The following is a 20,924-nucleotide window of genomic DNA, read 5'->3' as shown; positions in this document are numbered from 1 at the left end:
CACTTGGCCCTCGTCAGCAGCGGACGCGGACCCTCCTTGCGCTGGCGGCACCTGCTCCCTGGAGGGAAATGGGGAGGAGTGGCCCAGGAGCCCAGGGTGTGGGTGGCCGGGCCCCGTCTGGCCTCGCGGAGGGCTCCACAACCAACTGGCGGCCCCATTTGCGTGTTTTACTTATATTCGTTATTTAATGTAACAATGACAAAGCACACGTGTGCCTAGTCGCTTCTTAACTATCAGAGAACCACATTTCAGTGTGATTGGTGCCTTTGCGGGCCTGCGTATTTTAATCTGTTTCACTGCAGGGCAGACGGCCCCCGACTCACGATGGTTGGGCTCCCATTTCTGACTTTATGATGCTCCCCGGGCCAGTGGCTACGTGCAGTGCTCTCCGTGATGCTGGGTGGCGGCAGCGGGTGACTCTGCCCGGCTTTGCTGACCTGGGTGTCCGAGCGTTTCGGGTGGGCCGGGCTGGGCTGTGAGGTCGGGGAGATCAGGTGTGTTAACTGCATTTCCAGCTTAGGGGATTTCCAGCTTGTGATGCGTGTGTCGGGAAGTGACCCCATCGTTGAGTCAAGTGTCTGCACCGAGCGAGTGTCTCGGCTTTTCCCAGACGGTCCAGGGAACAAAAAAGGGCACCTTGGTGCCCCTGGGCACTTGGGTCTTTATTCTCCCGGCAGAAGCCATTGCTCTGGCTGCAGGTCAGCAAGGGTCGCCCCGGGGTGGGGACAGACAGGTACATAGGGAAATGCAAGTATTAGTAACGATTTTGTTCTCGAATCGGGGTTTTCGTCACAGGTACTTACAGCCGAATTCTGCCCAAAGTAACTTTATTTTTGTTTTCTCAAACACATCAGAATAGGCCACTTGCTAATCTTGAAACCAGCAAGACTAGAAAAGAAACGAAGCTCCCCTTGCAGCCCACACACTCCCCAGGTCCCCCGGACGAGCGAGGGGCAGAGCCCAGGAAGACGCCAGCCGCCCTCACCGCGGACCGCAAGCGGCCGGAGCCAAACAGGTGTCTGCACCACTGAGCCGCAAAGGACGCTGACGCGGCCCGGCGGTCCCTTCTCAGCGGGCTTCCACTCTCCAGCCACGTCCGACATGCAGGTGTCGCGCTGGCCCGCCTGGTGCCTGCGTGTGGCCCTCCCGTGCTGCCGGCCCCCGGGGGCTTCGGGGTGGTCACACAGTCGCACGGCCCCAGGCTTCCACGACTCGCCGTTTTCAGTGCCGGCGCGGTCGGTTAACACCGCCACAGCCGTGCAGGGAGCACGTGGTGTGGCTGGGTGTCCTGTCGAACAGGAAAGGCTCCGTCTCCGGGCTGGACTGTTCTACAACTAGCAGTGGTTTCAGGGCAGGCCGGCGTGCTGGGGACAGGGGCAGGAAGGGTGGAAGACTCTTTGGGGCGTCCCTGGGGCACAGCACAGCCCCGGAGGCGGGGTCCCCCTAGGGGGACCCTGGGGAGCGCCTCTCAGGGGCGCCGTGCCCGTGGGTGTGGCCACCGCCAGTCCTGCATCTCGGCCTCCTTCTAGCCCGGAGCATCAAGAACAGAAGCGGCCACTGTGTTTACTTATTTAAACGCAGACTTGTTACACCATTAAACTTACAGAGACACCTTTATAACGTACATGGTCCACTCAAAACCAGCTAACGCTGCCCTTCTGTCCGACTGAATGACGAAACAATGTCACATGTCCTTCAAAATGAGTCGGTACGAGCGATGTCTGTCACATGCTAAAATGACCGACTGAGCCTATGTAAGGTGAGATCCAGTCCTGACTGACAGCCGACAGAACTGCCCCCTTCACAGGCAAGTGTTCCCTCTCCTCAGCGAAAGCTTAAGCTGCATCTTCCTGTACTGCGGGTAAAGCTGTTTTAGACACACCTTCCCTCCACCTGAGCTGAATACAAGCCACGAGGCCACGGTGCAGACAGGACGCGGGGGCCGGGGGGGCCCTGAGGGTGGCCAGCTGCTGCGGCCAGCCCTGCAGCGGGCAGCAAACTAAAACACTAACAGCGAAGACACCCAGTTGCTGTGCTGGTTTAGAAGAACAAAACTTCCAATAAATACAGACAAACAAATGTAGAGATGAGAGAACAGATCTGGACCGGGTCTGCGGACTCCAGGGCTGCACCACAGCGAGCCCGGGAACGTGGAACCCCAGAATCAGGCTTTGACGTTCAAGAACGCGCCATTGCTTAACCTCTCGCACGCGTGGCTTTCTGTGCCCTCAGAAAGCCCGGCTGTGTCACCTACTTAGTGGGGCTGCCGAGCACCATTTTTAACTTTAAAACAGTAAAACACGCGCCAGTGCTTTACACACGTCCCATGCCCGAGCTGAAGCTGGGCCGTCTCAGAAGCCGGCTGTGACACGAGCAGAGCTGGGACTGGAGTAACCGTTGTGACCCGCAACGCGGCCCGCTCCGCCGCGCTCCCTGAAGCCGGGCCGTGCTGCGTCGTCGTCACACAGCAGGACGGCTCCGGACAGCGCCCTAGTCAGAGCTCAGACGAGGGGAAGATGAGGGACGAGCGAATCCGCCACTTCCCACGACCTGACCACAAACAGCTACAGAGGGAGTCTCGCGAAGCGGAGCAGAGTGACGGGCAGACACCAGGGCCGGGGCTGTGACCTCGACGGCGGGGGCTGTGACCTGGACGGCGGGCGCTGACGTGCTGCCCCCGGCCACGGCGGAGCAGCCACGTTCGCGTCCGCGCTGTCGAAATCTAAGACGCCCGCGCCCCCGCGTCAACGGCTGCCGTCTGCTGAGAATAAACGGGTCGTGTGAAACGCAACCCCGGGAGTCACAGAGAACTGCAGATGCCACCTGCGTCCACAAAATGGTTGACAAAAGGTATTTTTTCTAAAATCAAGATTTAACTATCAAAAATAAATTTCTAAACCAAAAGGGAAGCATCCACGTCAGTGGTCCGCAGCATCTTCACGCTTCCGGAGCACGGGGGGGGCGGCACCCCGGCCGCCTCTCAGCTCCGCGGCTGCTCCGCTCCCTCGATGCCTCGTGCGAAGAGCCGGACCAGCTGGCAGTGGACCCTGCGGGGACAAAGGGCCACACTGAAACCCCACGTGCCCCTGCCTCGGCCCCACGGCTGGTCACGGGCAGGGATGGGGCCTCGTGGAGGCTGACTCTGGGTCCAGCCCCCGCAATGACAGGTCAGGATGCACGGTGACTTGACACTCCAGGGAGATCTGTGGTATAAAGGGCAGCCGACTCGGCCGCGCAGAAACCGCGGATCAGAAGGCCCGGTTCTAGTCCAGCGCCCACTTCCCTACCCGGTCTCACTGGCATGCAGCTCGCAGGCCCCGGGAGCGCTGCATGCGGGACACCCTTATGTACGAGATGTGCAGGCAGCGTTGGCCATGAAGGACACGCGGGCCCAAGAGCCTGGGGGACGAGGAGGGGGCCGGGGTCCCCTGCAGCCCTGTCTTCCACGAGCATCCCAGCGGGCAGTGCCACCGTCCCAAGGTACTGATGGCATCGCAGTGTCCTTGGAGATGGTGGGTGATGAACCCGTGACTAAGTGACTCGCTGTTCAAGGCATGGTAACATTTATCCAGATCCATGGGACACGTTTCACAAAAGAATTGCCTGGCTTAATTCCTGAGGTGTCCTGTTTGGGGATGAGCCGGCACTTAACGCTGATTCCTTTCATTTCACCTGTAAAGCGAATGCATAGGCACCAAACCCCTGAGCGTATGGCCAGCCTCGGGGCTGTTCCTGTGGCCCGGTGGCTGCCCCTCGTCTGCAGATGTGAGCTGGGCAGTCACTGCCCCACTGGCTACGAGAACGGGGCGCACACGGACGGGGGACTGGGTGAGGTTCACTAGCTCTGTCTGGACTCTAATGGGAGAAGGTACATCTGGACCCAGCAGCTGGTTGGTTGAAAAGCCACGTAAAGTGGAGAATTATAAACAGGATGTAGAGACCCCCCGCCAAGTGCTCTAACTCAAACACCGGAGGGCTCACCAGCACCCCTCCTTCCCACAGTCTGCTCCCTGCCACCTGTCACGTAATCTGCACTGTTGTCATCAACAAGTGTCCACGGTGCTCTGTTCAAAGTAGACCAGGGTCGTAAAGACACAAGCACAGTACAGATGCTTCTAGAAATTTACGCTTCTCCCCCAGTCTTGTATAATTTTTATGCCCACACCTCATTTGATATCCTTTTAAAAAAACTTCCATCGTGTCTTTGACGAGGAACAAAACACGCTCACATGTCACCCGGTCACGTGATACACGTCGCACCAGTACGTGTGAGCTGGAACACAATCACAGATTTCTAAGACCAAGTATAGTGCGCCCCAGCAAGTTTGGGGAGGACCCGCCTCCCACACCCCGCCGGCCAGCGGAGCAGCCTGGACCCCTGACATATGGCCCGCAGGGCGGCAGCCTGGGCTCTGAGGCTGGAGCGGCTCCTGGCGGACATGGTGAGCCCGGGACTCAGGTGGCGGCCAGGGAGGCCACGCTGTGCAGCTGGAAGGGAGATCGCCGGGGCCGGGAGACCGAGGCCAGTGCTGGGGAGCAGGGCGCGGGAGAGGAAAGGGATGAAATCGAGGGGCTTCGAACGCCTGCGAAGGTGGCCCGCACCCCAGCACCTTCCCACAATTAGATGGTGGGTATTCAGCACGTGGAGACACAGGCATTTGGGCACACCCGTCGCGGAGGGTCTGAGCTGCAGGCTGCAGGGCTCGCAGGCCCCTGGGGGCACCTGAGGGCACACCCCGGCGTGCTGTGACCCAGGGCCACCTTCGCTCACCTGACCTCGATGGCAGAACTGTGCAGAATCTCCCCATCGCAGTTCCAGGAGCTCCTGGAGACAGGGCAGCAGCAGGAGGGGTGCTGACTGCAGATCTCCCCGAACCGCTTCCCCCTCTTGCCGAGCTCCCCGTCGTCGTCCTCCAGGTGCTTCGGCATAAACTGGAATTTCTTGATGCGATAAACTTCGACGAAAGTGAAGTCGAACTAGCGGCGGGGAGGAGCGGGTGTTACATTAGCCGTGCTGGGCAGGGATGGCCACGCCCCCTCGGGCGCGCCCGCCAGCTCTTCCCGACTGCACCGGCCCCCCGAGGACACGGCCCCCAGGCAGCGCTCTGAGCCGCTCTGCCCAGCTCCCTGGATGACGGCAGATGGGGAGAAATGGTACCTGCCCTCGCAGGTGCCAGGCAAAACACTGAGGACTTGGGCGTCCCCGCTCACCCCCGAGGATCCGGGAGCCACTTAGCAGTGACTTGTAGGATTATTTATCTTCTTCGCAAGTACTATTTCAAAGCCGCTTGAAAATACTGCTGGACTAGATCTTCAGTGCAACTTAAGTTGAAACAGATTTCGCCACAACCAGAGCCTGACCACCTGTTCCATTCCCTCCCCATCACGAGGCTCAGGGTCTCCCCTGCCTCAGCTACAGGCCGCCAGCGACTGCGGGAGGAACTCTGTGGGGAGCGGCTGCCCACGCCCGTTTCTGGGAGCCTAGAGGTTTACTGCCAGCCACCTGCACGGGCAACGCAGAATTTCACTGTATTTTTCTATTCTGTTTTGAACCAGAAAGAGAAACGACAAGAAAACATGTAGGAAAACGTACGTAACCATCCTTGCCTCCTAGTTTCTGTGCTCAAAGATCTTACATTTTCAAATGAGATGTTAGAAGGAGTGACGGTGACTGAGTTTAAAACGAGTGAGACGCAGAGAAACGGCCCGGACACGGCCGCGGAGGGCAGGGCACGCACCTGGTCGTGCTGGTTGGTGTGCCTGATGAGGAACCTCAGAAAGTTGAACCGGGAGCACTTCCGGATGAGGATGAGGTCCAAGGACCCGTCTCCCAAGTGGGCGGCCGGGGAGAGGCCCCCGGGGCTCCGGGAACAAGCGCAGGTCATGTTCATGGCGTTGATGGCCAGGAACTTCCCGCAGACGACCTTCCACTCCTCCATCTCCTCTGGAGCGGGAGGAAGCATCGCGGGCCGCACGTTAGGTGCGGGCGGGTGGGGACGGGAAGGGACAGGGCAGTGTCCGTGCTCCTCTGTGGTGGGGACGTGCATTCAGCCCAGACGCTCACACAGTCCCCCCTTTATCATCGACGCAAAGGACGTCACCACGGAAATGGGGCCAGCTGCTGTGCCGGGGGTCCCCCCCGAAAGGCAGAGCCGTGGCACTCGTCCTCCCTCCCACAGCGACTTCTGGACAGCGATTTCGAACAGGGGTCACCTAGTCTGGCCTGACAACGATTGTGTGGCCTGTGAGCTAAGAACGACTCACATTTTAAAACGACTGAAAAACAATCAAGGAAAATGTTTTATAATGTCTGGAAATGACGTGAAACTCAAATTTCAGTGTCCGGAAATAAACTTTCTGGAACACAGCTGTGCCCATTCCTTTCCGAGCGGCTGGCAAAGCCTGGAGGCTTCGCGGAGCTGCCCTAGAACATTCTGCCCGGGACTGTGACGCGTGGAAGCGGCAAACACAGGCGCCTTCCACGGCGGCCACTCTTCCCGCGAGCCTGGCCAGGGGCAGCCGTTCGCGGCTGCCTGAGGCCAAAGCTCAGCCGGACGTGCAGGGTGACAGGGGCGGGGGGAGGAGGCGGGTCCCCCTGCTGAGGGTCCTGACACGCAGCTGGGACAGGGAGTGTTTCGGAGACGTCACCTGAGTTCTCCAAGCCGTACAGCGACTTCTTCTGCTCCTCCTCCAGCTGCTGCCTGCTCTGCCTGCAGACGAAGCATCTGGAAGAGAAAGGTGCCTCCTGAGCGTGCGGCACACACACGGACGCCTGCTCACGCCAAAACGTTCAGAGTCGAAGGCGTCCCCGAAATCGTTTTTTTCCACGTTAACCTGAACTCTCGAAATTAGGTTTCCATTTAAAAATCACACGTCATTCGCGAACACTAAAAGCAAAGGGCGTCGCTCGGGCCGTGGCCTGGCACCCGAGGGCCGGCTCGAGAGCGATGGCCAGACAGGCCCAGACTCCAGCGGCGCCTTCACAGGCCGCGTCGGCCTGTGCTCTCAGGACAGAGGCGATCGTGGCGACTGTGCCGCCAGTGACCAGCGAGTCACTCGGGACAGCTGCCCCGGGACTCAGCCATCAGCCTGGGGGTGTCTGCGGCCTTTGGCACCGCCGGGCTCGGCTGCCAAACGGGGTGCGTGTTTGCACTGGCGACATCAGCTCCTCGGGTTTCGTGGTGCTGTGACTCGAATCCTGGCTGCATCTAACGTCTGCTTTTACGGCCCCAAATTCTTCCCTTAAAGAAGGAAAGACCAGGGGTGGGGGTGGGGGCGGAAGCCGGCGTGTGACTCAGAGGAAAAGCGTGAGTCCTTCAGGACCCCGCACCGTCCACGTCCGCAGAGCGCAGAGCAGGGGCAGACGCCCTGCTGTCGCCACTGGGCCACTGGGCCATGCGACTGATGTTGACATTTATTGCGGGTTCTGCTTTAAAGTGGTCACATATGGCTGATGACGTCCGGGGAGCACTGAGCGAAAAAGCAGTGGCTGCTGGTCATTCACGGGTCCACGTGCTCAGAGAGCCTGCACTGGCCGAACCAGGCACGGACCTCCCCGCGGGCCGACTCCCGGGTGCTCCCTGCTGGGCTCGCCCTTCCCGACTGCAGGGCAGGCGCCCAGCTTGTTGCAATGGGCCAGGGCCTCAGCTGGGTTTGGGGACGGGAGGCTCCACGTGCATCTCTTGCGGAAAACACCTGTTCTGTCCCGTGATGCCGTTGCCATGGTCCCCTGCAACGTCCACACACAGCTATCGGCAAAGTGGTTTTGCCTTTCATAATTTCCTGCGTGTTTTTCAACCCTCAGAGCCCGCACCGGGGGCAGGCAGCATGATGTGCGCCCTACCCCAGGGGGCGCTGTGGCCACGCTGGGCCTCCCCTCATGTCCCATCCGTGGCACGGGGACCGTCACTGGAGAGGCGTGGCGAGACCTCTCCTCAGGGTGCGTGTGAGCTGGAGAGCACCGCGCTGCCCCGCGCTGGCTCTGGGCGCAAGGTCCGGTCTGCGCGCCAGCCCGCGTCTGGGACGTATCGCCCACGACCTGCCACGAGTGACAAACACGTCGGCGACACGCTTACCCTGCTCGGCAGGGCTTCCTGTCCCTCGGAGACCCCACCGTGTGCTGTGCTGGGAGGAAGGACACCGTCCCTTCGTAGCAGTGATGGGACAGAAAGGTCTTCAAGCCTGGGAGAGTGAGACGAAGGGAAACTGCCCGTCACTGCCCGTCACGACACCCAGATTCTCCGCTTCAGAAGCCGAGCGAGCTAAGATGAGCGTGCCTGCCGGAAGGCACGGACCGGGCGGGGGGCTCCCCACGCGGGACGGCGCGTCCGGCTGCAGCGTCAGTGCGCCCCAGACCCAGCGTGACAGACCAGGGCGGCTTTCAACGCTGGCAAAGTGGCCGTCGTTGCCACTGGTGACCCCTCAGGGCCTAGACGACGTGGCCAGCGTGCTCTGACGTGACTCTGCCTGTGGGTCTCTGCGGGGCTGGCACCTGTGAAGCCCCCGATGTCCGCATGACTCTGAGGCCCATTTTAGGGCAGAGCCACCAGGCAACTCTCTGCTCCTTCAAGACTGTCGGCAGTGTCCCCATGACCCCAGGCTCGACTCCCAGGCCATTGTGACAACCCTGGCATCTTGGAAGAACCGGGACAAGGACCGTGGCCTGCCAGCCCCTCGCGCAAACTGCGCCGTCCACTGTGCTGCCTGCACCCCGACACACAAAGCCACGCCGAGCTGGCCTGGCCTCCGTGCACCTGCCGCCCAGCAGGACACAGGGGAGTGGGGCTGAGGCACCCGGGCCACCGCGGGGTGGCTCCCAGGGCGCCCGGGGCCTGCCAGGCTCACGGCCACCGCGCAGCTACAGGGCGCCCGGCCCGCAGCCTCTGTGATGGGAGCTCACCTCCCGCGGGCGCCCTGCAGGTGCGGTCAGACGAGCTGTGTGAACGCACCGTTCACCGCGCACTGCTGATTTACCTGAGAAGTCGTATCTGATGAGACCCATCCACCGCTTCTTCTCACTGTCCCTGATGATGTCCCCGTAGAAGCCGTACCCCAGCAAGGACACCCAGTACCGCAGCAGCGTGCCACCGTGATGCACGGAGGACACGTCCATGGCCAGCGAGTCCCCTGTGGAGAGAAGCCCCGGGGGTGAGCCCGCTTCCTTTCTGCTCGCCCGCACCCCGTCCCCACACGGTGCCCAGCAACATGCGAGGCAGGGGAGCTGGGGTCTGCTCTCTGGTGTCGAGTCACGTGACTGACAGGTGACGCATTTCCAGAACGGGCGTGGGAAGCCGTTCTGTGGGAAAGGAGCATGATCACGTCCACGAAGCTCCCTCGGTGTCACTGCTGGAGAGGAGGGGGCTTGACGACGAAGGCGGACACGCGGCATTGTGAACACAAGACCAGGAGCGGAGTCCGCGCGGTCACACGTTCCGTGACGGGCACCGTGCGAGCTGCACCGTCGGGGGCGAGGGGCGGGGAGGGGGCCATGAGCCTGCTGTGTGGGGGCCTGGACATGTCTGAGCCCATCAGCAGCCGCTCCTTTCTGATCCTGTGACCAGTAGCACAGGTGGTTTCCCGGCCTCAGGGACGGTCATTACAGAGGACACGCAAGGGACAGTAGACAGGACGTGGAAAGGGCATGGCAGGCAGCGAGGGACTCTGGCCCCATGACGGGCCGAGCTCCGACCGGGGACTGAGCAGCGTGCGGGCCGCCGGGCGAGCTGAGACACCTCTCGGACAGGGGCAGCTTGGCCAGTGCATGGGGACGCCCAGGGGAGCCAGCCCGGCCACGAGGTACCAGGCTCCCCAAGGTTGGATGGGCTCTGAGCAGGGCTTGCATTTTTGAAGAGCCCTCTGATGGCCGTGGGAAGACGGGACGGGACGGAAGGTGGCAGGGAAGCTGCAGGCGGCCGGGGCCCCGAGGACAGTGAGGCCCACAAGCCGCTCGCTGCGCACAGAGCTGCCCCAGCCGCAGAGGCCGGCAGGGGACCCACCCACGATGATGTGCAGAGCCGACGTCTCTGCGTCGTCCGTGCCGACCGTGGAGTAACACACGCAGTCCGTCGACCCTGAAAGGGGAGGGAGAAGGTCCTCAGAGCCGTGGTGATGGTCCCGGAGCCCGAGGAGGAGCCGGTGACGCGGCTGGGAAGCCCCTCCTCCTCCTCCGTGGCCCGGAGTCAAAGCGGAGGAGTAAAGACGATTTTCCTACGGAACGGATGTTGGAACCACCGAGGCCGACTCATCGGAAGTGCCGGGACTGACCCTGCAGTGATATCCGCTGGCCCCTGATGGTCTTGGGGTGCGAAGGCCCCGAGACACGGCAGCAGCGGTCGGCACACAGCTCAGCGCTCTGCACTGTCCCCGCCCCCAGCTGCTACGAAGTCGGGCAGCGGCCCCGGGGCCCTGGACGGCGAAAGGGACGGACTGGCTCGCAGGCGTCTCCCGCGGGGAAGTGTGTGCACGAAGGACGGCTTGTGACGGTCCCAGCGTGCGGAGGGCTGCACCCACGTCACAGAAACGCACCCCGGCTTCTCTGTGCATGTGCTTGGTGACCGGGAGCCCCAGCCATCGCCCCCGGCGGACAGCCGTGTGAGCCCCACTGAACACAGCGAGCACACGTCTGGCCGCAGCCTGGGCGCCCCTCCTCCTGTCCACCTCCACGCCTGCAAGGTGGGGGTGACCTCAGAGCACCCAGCTACACCTGCACCCCGAGAGCGGGGCCAGGATGCTTCTGCTCCTTCCTAAGCCTGTCTCGCTTCTGACTGAGTCACCCCCCGGCGGACAGCCGTGTGAGCCCCACTGAACACAGCGAGCACACGTCTGGCCGCAGCCTGGGCGCCCCTCCTCCTGTCCACCTCCACGCCTGCAAGGTGGGGGTGACCTCAGAGCACCCAGCTACACCTGCACCCCGAGAGCGGGGCCAGGATGCTTCTGCTCCTTCCTAAGCCTGTCTCGCTTCTGAGTCAGAATCCGGGCGCTGTTCCCAGCCTGTGTGGGCAGAGGCTGCCCGGGGGACGCCCCACAACAGACTCCTGAGCCTCCCCACCGTCCCCCGGATTCTACCGCAGCAGGTTTGGGACTGGGCTGAGCGACAGACGTGCTCAGGAGCTGGAAAACCCCACTGTTTCCCAAGAATAAACCGTGAATGGCTAGATCTAGAATGCACGAGGCCGCACTGGCCAGTCAGCTGGGGACGAGCTGGGACGACAGGCACACACTCCGGCCACAGCGAGGGTCAGGGCCTCCGCCCGCAACCCTGGGACGATCTGCAAGTCTCTCGTCACAAGTGACGTCGGACGATGCCCGGAAGTCCCTGGTCCCCAGCAGCCGGGCTGCAGTGCGGCACCCTGTCATCGGCCAGAACCGGGTCCGGGGTGAGGCCAGGCGGAAGGCTCTGGGCTGAAGTGGCTGTGGCGGCAGCTCACACACAGGTGCTCACACGTGTTCATGCATTTTTTCTTTTTTCCTCGACACTTCATTCCAAAAACAAGGCAAAAAGTAAAAAGTGAACATTTTCAAGTGAACATTTCAAGTTATAGGAGTGACTAATTCTCACAGTGTAATTAACAGCATCAAAGGAAAAGTGTGGTTTCAGACGCCCCCCCACAGCCTCGCCTGTGGGTTCCAAGCAGGGGCCGGGAAAGCAAGTGTGACCGTTCCTGAGAGCAGACCCCCAAAGGGCCACGCCCCGAGGTCAGGTCCCTCGTGGCCCTGGAACCCTCCAGAAGGTCCACAGGGCCCCTTCCGGGCCTGGTGCACTGTGTACTGTCCCCACAAACCATCCTTGAGAACGAAACCGGACCAGGCGCTGGCCTCGCCCGCGCCTGACCTGGGACTCGCGTGGTCGAGGCAGGGAGTGCGACAGTGGTCGCGAACGACAGTGAGGGGCCGAGTGTCCGGTTCCGTTTTGCGCCGTCTTATGACCCAGTGCCCTTGAAGTCCCCTACTGGGTCTGCCTAGACTCTTAACTGCTCTGTGTCGAGCGGACGTTGAAAGGCGCTTGGAAGACTCATGAAGGGCTTATGAAGGGCTCCGTTCTGGGGAGAAGCCAGGACCTCTGAGCACGCCGCCCCACCTTCCCGGTGACCCACCCCGAGTGGCTGGGACAGCGAGAGGTGGGCGGATGGGGCCGCTGTCCAGAGTCCGAGTTCCCCCAACAGGAAGCAGCCGCGAACGCTTTCTACTGAGGGAGAGGGATGGTGCGTGACCCGAAGGCCCTTGACCCCGGCGCCCTGCATGGGACACGTCCCCTTTCTGTGGCCCTTCTGCAGTGACTGCGGCAAGGAAACTAGTTTCTAATACGTCCGGGGATTATTTTGCTTGGAAAATCAGATTTTTAAGGAAGGGAATCAACTCAGCTTCCTACTCAGAATTCCCTGCGGGGCCACGGCCACCACCCCGCACCTGCCACTTCTGCTCTGCCTCTTGCCTGGCTCACGCCACCTGACCTCTGACTGTGCCTCCCAGGGCCGTGCTGGCTCCTGCTGGGCTTTGCAGCTGCCACTCCTTCTGCCTGGAAAACCTTGCCCCGGATATGGGGCGCTGTCCCCCACCCTTCTGGCCTCAGGTCAGTGGCACGCCCGCAAGGCTCCCTGAGCACCCTGTCTGGAACGGCGTGCTCCCCACAGCCCCTCGTGCTGCTCTCAATTTCTCGTTGATCGTCCCTGGGGCCAGGCCCAGTGCCGTGCACCCTGTGCTCTCAGCCTCCGTGCCGCCCTGAGCCCCCGCACTTACGCTCGCCCGCGTCGGCCTCGAGTCTCCCTCCCGCCTGCGCACGCGCACCCTGCTCTGGGCCACGAGGAAATGAAAGGATGCGCCATTCGAAACGTGCGAGTCTCTGTAAATTTCCGACCCAGCTGGACCCAGTGGGGCTTGCTCCGCGCCTAAGCACACAGAGCCGTCACCTTTCCACGGGACGGCGGGCAGCAGGCAGCCGCCGGTGCCACCTTCCTCTGTGGGGAGAGGCTGCCTGTGGCTGCAAAGCGTCCTCATCTGCCACTGTGCGGCCGGGTGAAAGCCAGGCCGTGGTCTGTGTTCACGAAGGCCCCTGTGCGTGTGGGCGGACGCACTGCACCATCCCGGCCCCCGAGAGCTGGCCCCCCAGAGTCAGCCTCCGGGTCCATGTGCCTGTCAGCAAACCCAGCCGGCCCTTGAACTGGGTCCTGCTTGCTCAGGGGGCACCGGCTTCAGAGGGGCTTCGCACACTAAGCGTACACCTTCCAGGGTCCCTGGGCCCATCACGTAAGACAAATGCTGGCCAGAGACGGGGCGCAGTCAGCAGTAATAGCAGACAGGACCAGTGACCGGAATTGTTTCCCTGTAGACTCAATAAACTTTGAAATGAGCACGTAACTGGAGGGACTTCGGGCGTGTACCGTCAGCAAAAGCTGATAAAAGCATAAAGGAAAAATAGATCGAAATACAGAAAGATAAAATTCAGGTTGTCCAGAGCATACCACATTCAAACGTAAAAGAAGAAAGCCGATCTTGGAAAAAAGTTACAAAACCAGCCAAGGGTAACCGTATTTGACAGATAACAGGAGAGTCAACAGGAGAAGACGTCCCCTGACAGCGGTGGGCGGGCTCCGTCCACGCCCTTCTGGGTGACCTGTGACCTCACCCGTGTGCCATGCATCTTCCTCCATGACATGGGACAATTATGGCACTGACTTCACAGAGCTGCCGTGAGCACTAAAGCGAACGATGTGAGCCGTGGCTCGGTTACCCCCGCCTGGCCCGTGGCCCCTGCAGTCACGCTCGCGGCCACCCGGCCCAGACGCCAGGCTGGGCTGAGACACCACGTCCCCGCCGAATGGTTTGCAGAACCCTGAACCAATGACACGGGCCTCGCCCTTCACTCGGCTCAGCGCTAGGTTCTCAAAGAACTAGGTGCTTCCTAGAAAGACGGCGGTGCGTGGAGCCAGCCCAGCTGCCCCCACCCCGCTTGACGCTCTGCCCCCACGCGACTCCCTGCTCCTCCAGGTCCGGGCCACGAACCTGCCGCTCTCCCAGCGCCCTTACTCCCTGTGCCCGGGGGGCCTGTGAGGACTTCGTGAGCCCCCACGGCCGCCACCGCCCGCCACTGCCCACCCACCGGGAAGACGGAGACCGACCCCCAGCTGCCGGGCTCTCGGAGAGCGGGCGTTGGGGACAGGGGGGCGGGATTCCTTCCAGACACGCCTGCGTGGCCCTTTAATTGCTCATTAACCGGTGCTCAAAAAAGTAGCAATAATCGTGTGAGCGCAAAAGTCACAATTGAAATAAAGGAGTAAATGCGAAGGAAAAGCCAAGAACGATGTCCCAGTGCGAGCGGCCCCCGTGGGGGACGTCTGCTGACAAGGAGGAGCCCCTGCGACGGACGGCCTGGATCAACGGCAGCCGCCGGGGCGGTGCGGGACGGACCGGGGGCTAATGTGCTAACTGGGCCGCACCGCCCGGAGACACCGCGCTCCGTCGGAGCCTCAGCTTCCGGGTTCCCGGGACCGTCTGGCGGGAGGAGGAGGAGCGGGCGCCCTGCAGCCCCAGGAGGCCCGCCCCCCACTTGCTGGTTGCGCAGGAGCCCCGCGTCTCCGCTCCGCAAACCCTCGGACCTCGCCGTCCATCCTCCTCCCCTGCTCCATGCTTAAAACGGACGCTCCTTCCCGCTGGGCCGCACTGCCGTGCGGGCTCCAGGCCCGGGACCGGTCTGTCTGGCTGGCAGCGGCCCCACGAGCCCTCTGGGCACCACCCTCAGCTGCGGAGTGGAAGCGTCTGACTAACGTGGCCCTGCGGGGCGCGAGCGTGGGGTCACCGCGGGGGCCGGGCCGTACCTGCGGGGATGACGCCGATGCGTAGCGAGCTGGGCACCAGCGCCGCCCGCGGCTGGTTCTGGTCCACCCCAGCGCTCCTCTGCGTCCTGCCGACCAGGCCGTGCAGGACCTCGCTGAACATGCCGTCCCCGCCGACGCAGACGACGCTGCGGGAGCAACACGGGTGTGTTAGTGTCCCCGCTCCGCCGTCCCCGACCCCACGGGTGCGTTAGTGTTCCCGCACCGCTGTCCCCGACCCCACGGGTGCGTTAGTGTCCCCGCACCGCTGTCCCCGACCCCACGGGTGCGTTAGTGTCCCCGCTCCGCCGTCCCCGACCCCACGGGTGCGTTAGTGTCCCCACTCCGCCGTCCCCGACCCCACGGGTGCGTTAGTTACTGTCCCCGCTCCGCCGTCCCCGACCCCCACGGGTGCGTTAGTGTCCCCGCACCGCCGTCCCCAACCCCATGGGTGCGTTAGTGTCCCCGCACCGCTGTCCCCGACCCCCTCTCCATGGATCGTCACAGCATTCCTGTGAGGGACAGCATGTCACAGGCGGCTGGCTGGACAGTCTCGACCCCTGGGGACACCAGGGTGGCCCACAGTGCGGCCGGCTCGGTGGCCACTGACTTCCTGGAGCTCGTGCCCTGCCCCCTGGAGCAGGTCCCTCTCCTTCCCGCGGTCAGAGCTTTCCGGCCCCATGTAGTGCCCAGCCCTGGAGCACAGACCTCTGACCCACGTGGCATCCACCCGGAGGCCAAGGCTCCCAGAGGCCACAATGGGCAGGCCAAAGACCAAGTGCCAGGCCCTGCTGTGTGTCCCTCAGGCTCCACTCACAGCAGACAATGCCACCACCTCTTCGGCCCATGAGCCTGTTCCTCCCTTCAGGCCTAGCTGCTAAAACATCGCCAGACAGAAGAAAACCAGAACAGACTCCCAAGGCCCCCAGGAACTCGGCCAACACCCGGCAGGCATTCTGGAAGCTGCACCCGTGACAGGTGACAGCGGCCCCTGCCCTCCTGAAGGTCCCTCCCAGTCCCCACCCGATGCTTCTTTCCCATTTCTGTTGGGTAACTCCACTCACTGCTGTCCCCCGGCTACTGTCCCCGACCTGCTGTCCCGGGCTGCTGTCCCTGAGGTGACCTGCACCCCCTTGGGGAACAGTGACCCGACTCCCAGTGTGTGACTCGCACGTCTGTTTCCCAGAGGCCCTGGTCCAGGGTCACTCTGCACACGGCCTGACGGCCCCAGGGCCCACTTGAGAACCCCGGCTTTGTGACTCCTAGAGCCTCCTCAGCAGCACTGACACGGGGCGCAGGGGTGGCGCCATCACCTGGACCTCACTGCAGGCGAGGCACAGACCGGGACCGGACCTCAGCCATCCGGCGCTCAGCCGCCCCTGAGCCTCCTCGCTGGCCAGACTGGGAGGGCCACCTCGCCCAGCTGAGCCCACGGCCGCTGACATTCCCCACACGGGCTGCGCTGTCATCGTTAAACCCTGCTTCGACCCTCGTCTCGCGGCTCGACATGGCCGCCGGCACGGGGCTGGGAATCCCTGTCTTCAAGAGCCGGTGGTCACTGGGACCAGCCGACTCTCCCAAGACGCGCTGGAGACCATCCCCTCTGCCCGTGCCCTCTGCCACTATCCAGCCAGCTTGTCCACAACCCAGACCCTCCCCCGACCTCCCTGGGTCTAAGCCCCCGTCACTGCTGCTCAACACGTGGCCTTCAGAAGTATCTTTCCGAAACGCGGGCCTGATCCTGCGGCGCCTCTAAGCCGCTTTCCTCCCATGGAATCGACCACCCTTCCCCGGTGCCACGTGCCAGCCGTGCCAGCTGGGGGGCAGCTGTGCTCCAGGCAGAGGAGGCCGGCTCTCCAGGACCTGGCGTGCCGGCAGGACAGACGACACGAATGCGAAATCGCAGGACGGGCCATGCCGGCACCACTCATTCTGTGTCGCAGCAGCCAGCACCGCACACCGGGCTCTGACTAAGAGCAGACACCACACAGACCCGAATGGGGACACTCGCCACAGAGGGACCGGCTGGCGCCCTCCCGATTCAGCCACCCCGAGGAAGGCCGACTGCTGCACGTTACGGGAGACCAGAGAGGCGTGACAACCGCATCTGAAGGCAGTGCGTGATCCGGAGTTTTCGCGTGCCATCGAGAACTAAGGGGACAAGTGGCAGAATCCGAGTAAAGGCGGCACATAGATAACAGTGTTGTACCGGGACCATCGTGTTCTGGTTCTGTAAGAGAATACCCCGGTTGTCAGGAACTAGAGACTGAGCTATCTGGGGACAACAGGTGACCGTGTCTGTAACACCCTTTCGAATGAGTCCAGGCAGTATAGTAAGACGCGAAGGAAAACAAACCCATTACACGGCGGTTCCCTCCGGGTAGCAGAGGACGCAGGACGCCGAACTCTGCCTTTTCTAATTTTCTACGAGAAACGTGTTTACTTTTACAACTAGGAAAAAAAATGGTAGAAAGGGAGCCAAAAAAAAAAAACTAAGACAGATGGGTGAAACCTGCTTAGAATTTACCGCTTAATCAAGATGAAAGACGCCTACTCACCCATCGTACGTGTCTATGTTCATCTCGTACAGACTCTCCTTGGCGTGATTAGCACGTTCGGTAACTGTGGGGATAATACTACATCAGACGCTCTGTATTCACACCTCCGAACCCTCACTTAAAAATAAAGGCAAATACACCATTCTCTTAAAATGAGGCCCTCTAGAATCCTCAGGAGGGTTTCCCACACGAAGTCCCTTCGTAGATCTAGCCCCAGTCCCTCTTGGAGAAACAAACTGAGGTGACCTCGATGGCACGCGACCCTCTCTCGGAACATACCACGGGACAGAGGCGTCACGTTCTTGGCATTTAACTGCCAACGAATAATGACTGACTTTTTTAAAAGAAATTACTCTCCTACTTTATATTTTTTCCTTATCATCCAAGTTACTTAAAAAACTTTAGAATATACCAAAATATAGAAAACATTAGTCCAGAGTCTGTAAATTCAACATGAGAAACAAAATCTCTACTGAAATTCTGCTGTACACGAAATTTCATGTCACAGCTTTCCTGATAACATGTCACGATCATTTTTCGTATTGTTAAAAATTCTTGGTAAAGACTACTTTAGAGGACTATGTACTGTTCCTGCGGAGTTGCTAGTCCTTCCGTTTTTCTGTCTCCCGTTCGGGGGCATTTGTTATCAGTGCTTTGCTATTATAAACTGTGGCAAAGGACACCTGTGTCCATCGCCGTCTGTGGACATCCTAGAAAACTGGAATGCTGGGCAAAACCCTGCCTTTTCAGGCTCCTGACCCCGTCCAGCGGCCCCCTGCCAGGCACTGTTGGACAGTGTACACGAGCCCCTCGGCCTGGCAGGGGAGGGACCGCCCTCCCGGCATCGAGAAACTGCACCAGAAACTCGGTCCAGGGACATGGCCTTGCGCTATGGTCCCTGAACTGCCACTTGTGGTGAAACTGCTTAGCGGCCTTGCGCTATGGTCCCTGAACTGCCACTTGTGGTGAAACTGCTTCTCAGACTCATGAATCGCTGCGTCTCTTGCAGAATCCTCCGCCCCGCTCTCTGTCCATCGCCTGCTTAGCGTTTTTCCTCGGCGCTCTACAGCGAGGTCTTGGCTAGAAAACTGTGTTCTTTCCCGTGCGTTCTTCTCGTTCTGATTTGTAAAGCCACACGTTCGGGTTCGCTTACGCTGATCTGATGACGGTCTCTAGTGAGCGTACGGGACGCGTCCCCACATCGACGTCTGCGTAGCTGGCAGACTCGCCCCTTACCGATGATCTCGGTGGTGATGGAGGCCAACGTGAACAGCGGCGCCACCTTCCTCGCGTAGATCCTCTCGCCTCGTCCTTTCCCTCCAAACGGGTTGATGAACACCAGCAAATGCTTCGGTCTAGACGCTGCAAAACAAGAATGAGTGAGTCACGACGAAGGGCTGTGTCCCTCAACAGCATCGGACCCCAGGCTTCTGCTGAGCGCCTTCCGCCGAAAGCTGTCTCCGTTCACACGGCAGCGCGGAAGAACCTACTCTGTGGGAAGAGGGAAGTGACAGCCTGTCAGAATGGGGGGTGCTCTGCACGCCGGCTCAATGTGACAAGTCCCAGGAATTCAGAATGTGGCCTGAGAAAGATGGTCCCCAGTGAGATGTCCTAGGGGACGTACGTTCTAGAAGCAGCAGGAAAGTGGGTCGGCAGAGAGGAGAATGAAGCAGACGTGCGAGAAGCAGCGTTAAGGGAGGATGAGCAGAGGCGGGCACAGGGAGCGCGATGTGCAGATGGCGGACGTGGACGGCACCGGCCTCACGGCCCCCAGTTCCCGTCCTTCCGGGGCCCAGCCAGCCTCCGACACCGGGATCTCCCGACTCACCCCGTGTGCCCATAACAACTCCCACATTGCTGTTTAGGTCAGTTGAGGCAGGTTCTGATACTAAGAAAAAGAAATTTAAGTAACAAATCAATAGAAGTAGCGAGAAGGTGCATTCCCAAGAAAAGGGGAAAGGGCGAGCCGCACAACGGGAGAGGGAAAATAGCTAATTCGTAAATCCGATGATGATTCAGATCCACCATATGTAAAGAGTTTCTCCATATAAAGAAGACAACAGCCCAAGAGAAAAATGGACAAAAGACTTGAACAGACACCTGACAGAAAAAATTTTGCAAAGGGCCCATAAACAGGAATGCATTTCCCAACCTCATGGGCTGTCAGGGAAATGCAAATTCAGGCCATAGTCCAGCCTGCCACACCACCGGCATGGCTAAGACGTGGGCAGCCAGCACCTGACGTTCTGCTGGGGGGAGTGTCGCGGGAGCACGCACGCCGGAACAGTCTGGTGGCATCTGCTGAGGTTGGGCACATGTATCCGAGGACTGCAGACGTGTCCACCCAAAGACACACACTGGAGGGTTCATGATGGCCTGTAACAGCCCATACCAGGAAGCCAGCCAGCGACTGTCACCGGTAACACAAATGAATAAAGGGGCATGCAACCTCGCCACGGGGCGCCACGCGGCCACAGCGTGCATGAACCTCACAGACATTACCGCTGAGCCAGACGCCGGGCACAGAGCTGACGCTGTGTGAGCGGTTTGTAGGGAGCGCAAAATGAGTCCCACTGCGGAGTCGGGTAGGTCGCCCCTGGGGAGTGGTGACGGGTGGGGGCGGGCTGCTGGCAACACTCTGTGGCTCGATCTGGGAGCTGGCTGCACCGCTCGGCCTGCGAGAGCTCCCTGCTGCACACCGGGGCGTGCTGTGTGACGCTTCCGTCACGCCGCTGTTCCCATCACGGGCGCCGTGCTTCTCATTTCTAAGTCCTAGTGCGCTTGCGGGTTAGGACGGAACGTGGTTAGGGGTTCGAACGACAGTGACAGAATCAGGCAAGACTTCAGCTGCAAGCAGACCGCAGCACACGTGCACTCTGCGAGTTCAGGGCACTTCCTCTTGGGCTCTGAGCGTTAAAGACTCAAAGTCTCAGCAAAGTGACAGAGGAACGGACGGGGGCGGGGAGCAGGCGACACAGGCCATCCTCGGAACGGACTCGTCACGGTGCAGGAGACAGGGACAGAGCGCTGGGCCTGAGACGCGGGGAAAGGCAGGGTGCACTCGCAGGCAGCAGGTGAACCCCGCATCTCACAGAACGAGACGGAATGGGAAGGCGAGGTGCAAGGACCCAATGTCGGGGCCCCAAGGACAGCGCCCGCAGCGGAGGCCACGCTTCAGGCACCACACCGTGCTGGTCCCCTAACCAGGAGGTCTGTAAGTGTCACTGTGACGTCCCGCCTACAGCTGGGTCACAGGCGCTGTGGGAAGGAGGGCGGAAGCCGAGGTCACAGCAGCACGCACAGGCACGTGCACACATGCACACACACGCAAGAACAGCAAGCACAGGCACCACAGCCACTCTGCCTTTCTCGGCATAGCGACAGACACGTACTCAGCTTGTCCAGCTGCTCCCGAAGGGTCTGCAGCCACAGGTGGCACAGCTGCTCGTCGGCACAGCAGAAAGTCACCTGTGCACACCGCCAGCGGTGGCGCCGGGCTCTCCTCACGCGGTGCACTGCACAGAGACGGGCACGTCAGTTCCCAGCCCGCGCCCCGCGG

At 61.1% G+C, this 20,924-nt stretch overlaps 1 protein-coding gene across 1 annotated transcript in view; it reads right to left on the bottom strand.

Moving 5' to 3' along the window:
- Positions 1-810: 810 nt before the first annotated feature.
- Positions 811-20,924, bottom strand: part of CERK (ceramide kinase) — a 21,310-nt gene continuing 1,196 nt past the window's right edge. The window contains exons 3-13 of the mRNA XM_006917883.2: positions 20,758-20,880; positions 18,602-18,727; positions 17,366-17,429; positions 14,811-14,956; positions 9,996-10,070; positions 8,974-9,126; positions 8,076-8,181; positions 6,649-6,725; positions 5,739-5,944; positions 4,772-4,977; positions 811-3,047 (exon numbers count right to left, since the gene is read on the bottom strand). Of these exons, the coding sequence (XP_006917945.2) occupies positions 2,981-3,047; positions 4,772-4,977; positions 5,739-5,944; positions 6,649-6,725; positions 8,076-8,181; positions 8,974-9,126; positions 9,996-10,070; positions 14,811-14,956; positions 17,366-17,429; positions 18,602-18,727; positions 20,758-20,880 (1,349 nt within the window). The 3' untranslated portion in view covers positions 811-2,980. The remainder of the gene's footprint in view (positions 3,048-4,771; positions 4,978-5,738; positions 5,945-6,648; positions 6,726-8,075; positions 8,182-8,973; positions 9,127-9,995; positions 10,071-14,810; positions 14,957-17,365; positions 17,430-18,601; positions 18,728-20,757; positions 20,881-20,924) is intronic.

Source organism: Pteropus alecto, unplaced genomic scaffold, assembly GCF_000325575.1.
Source record: "Pteropus alecto unplaced genomic scaffold, ASM32557v1 scaffold118, whole genome shotgun sequence".
NCBI lineage: Eukaryota > Metazoa > Chordata > Mammalia > Chiroptera > Pteropodidae > Pteropus > Pteropus alecto.
This window is presented reverse-complemented; position numbering and strand designations above follow the sequence as displayed.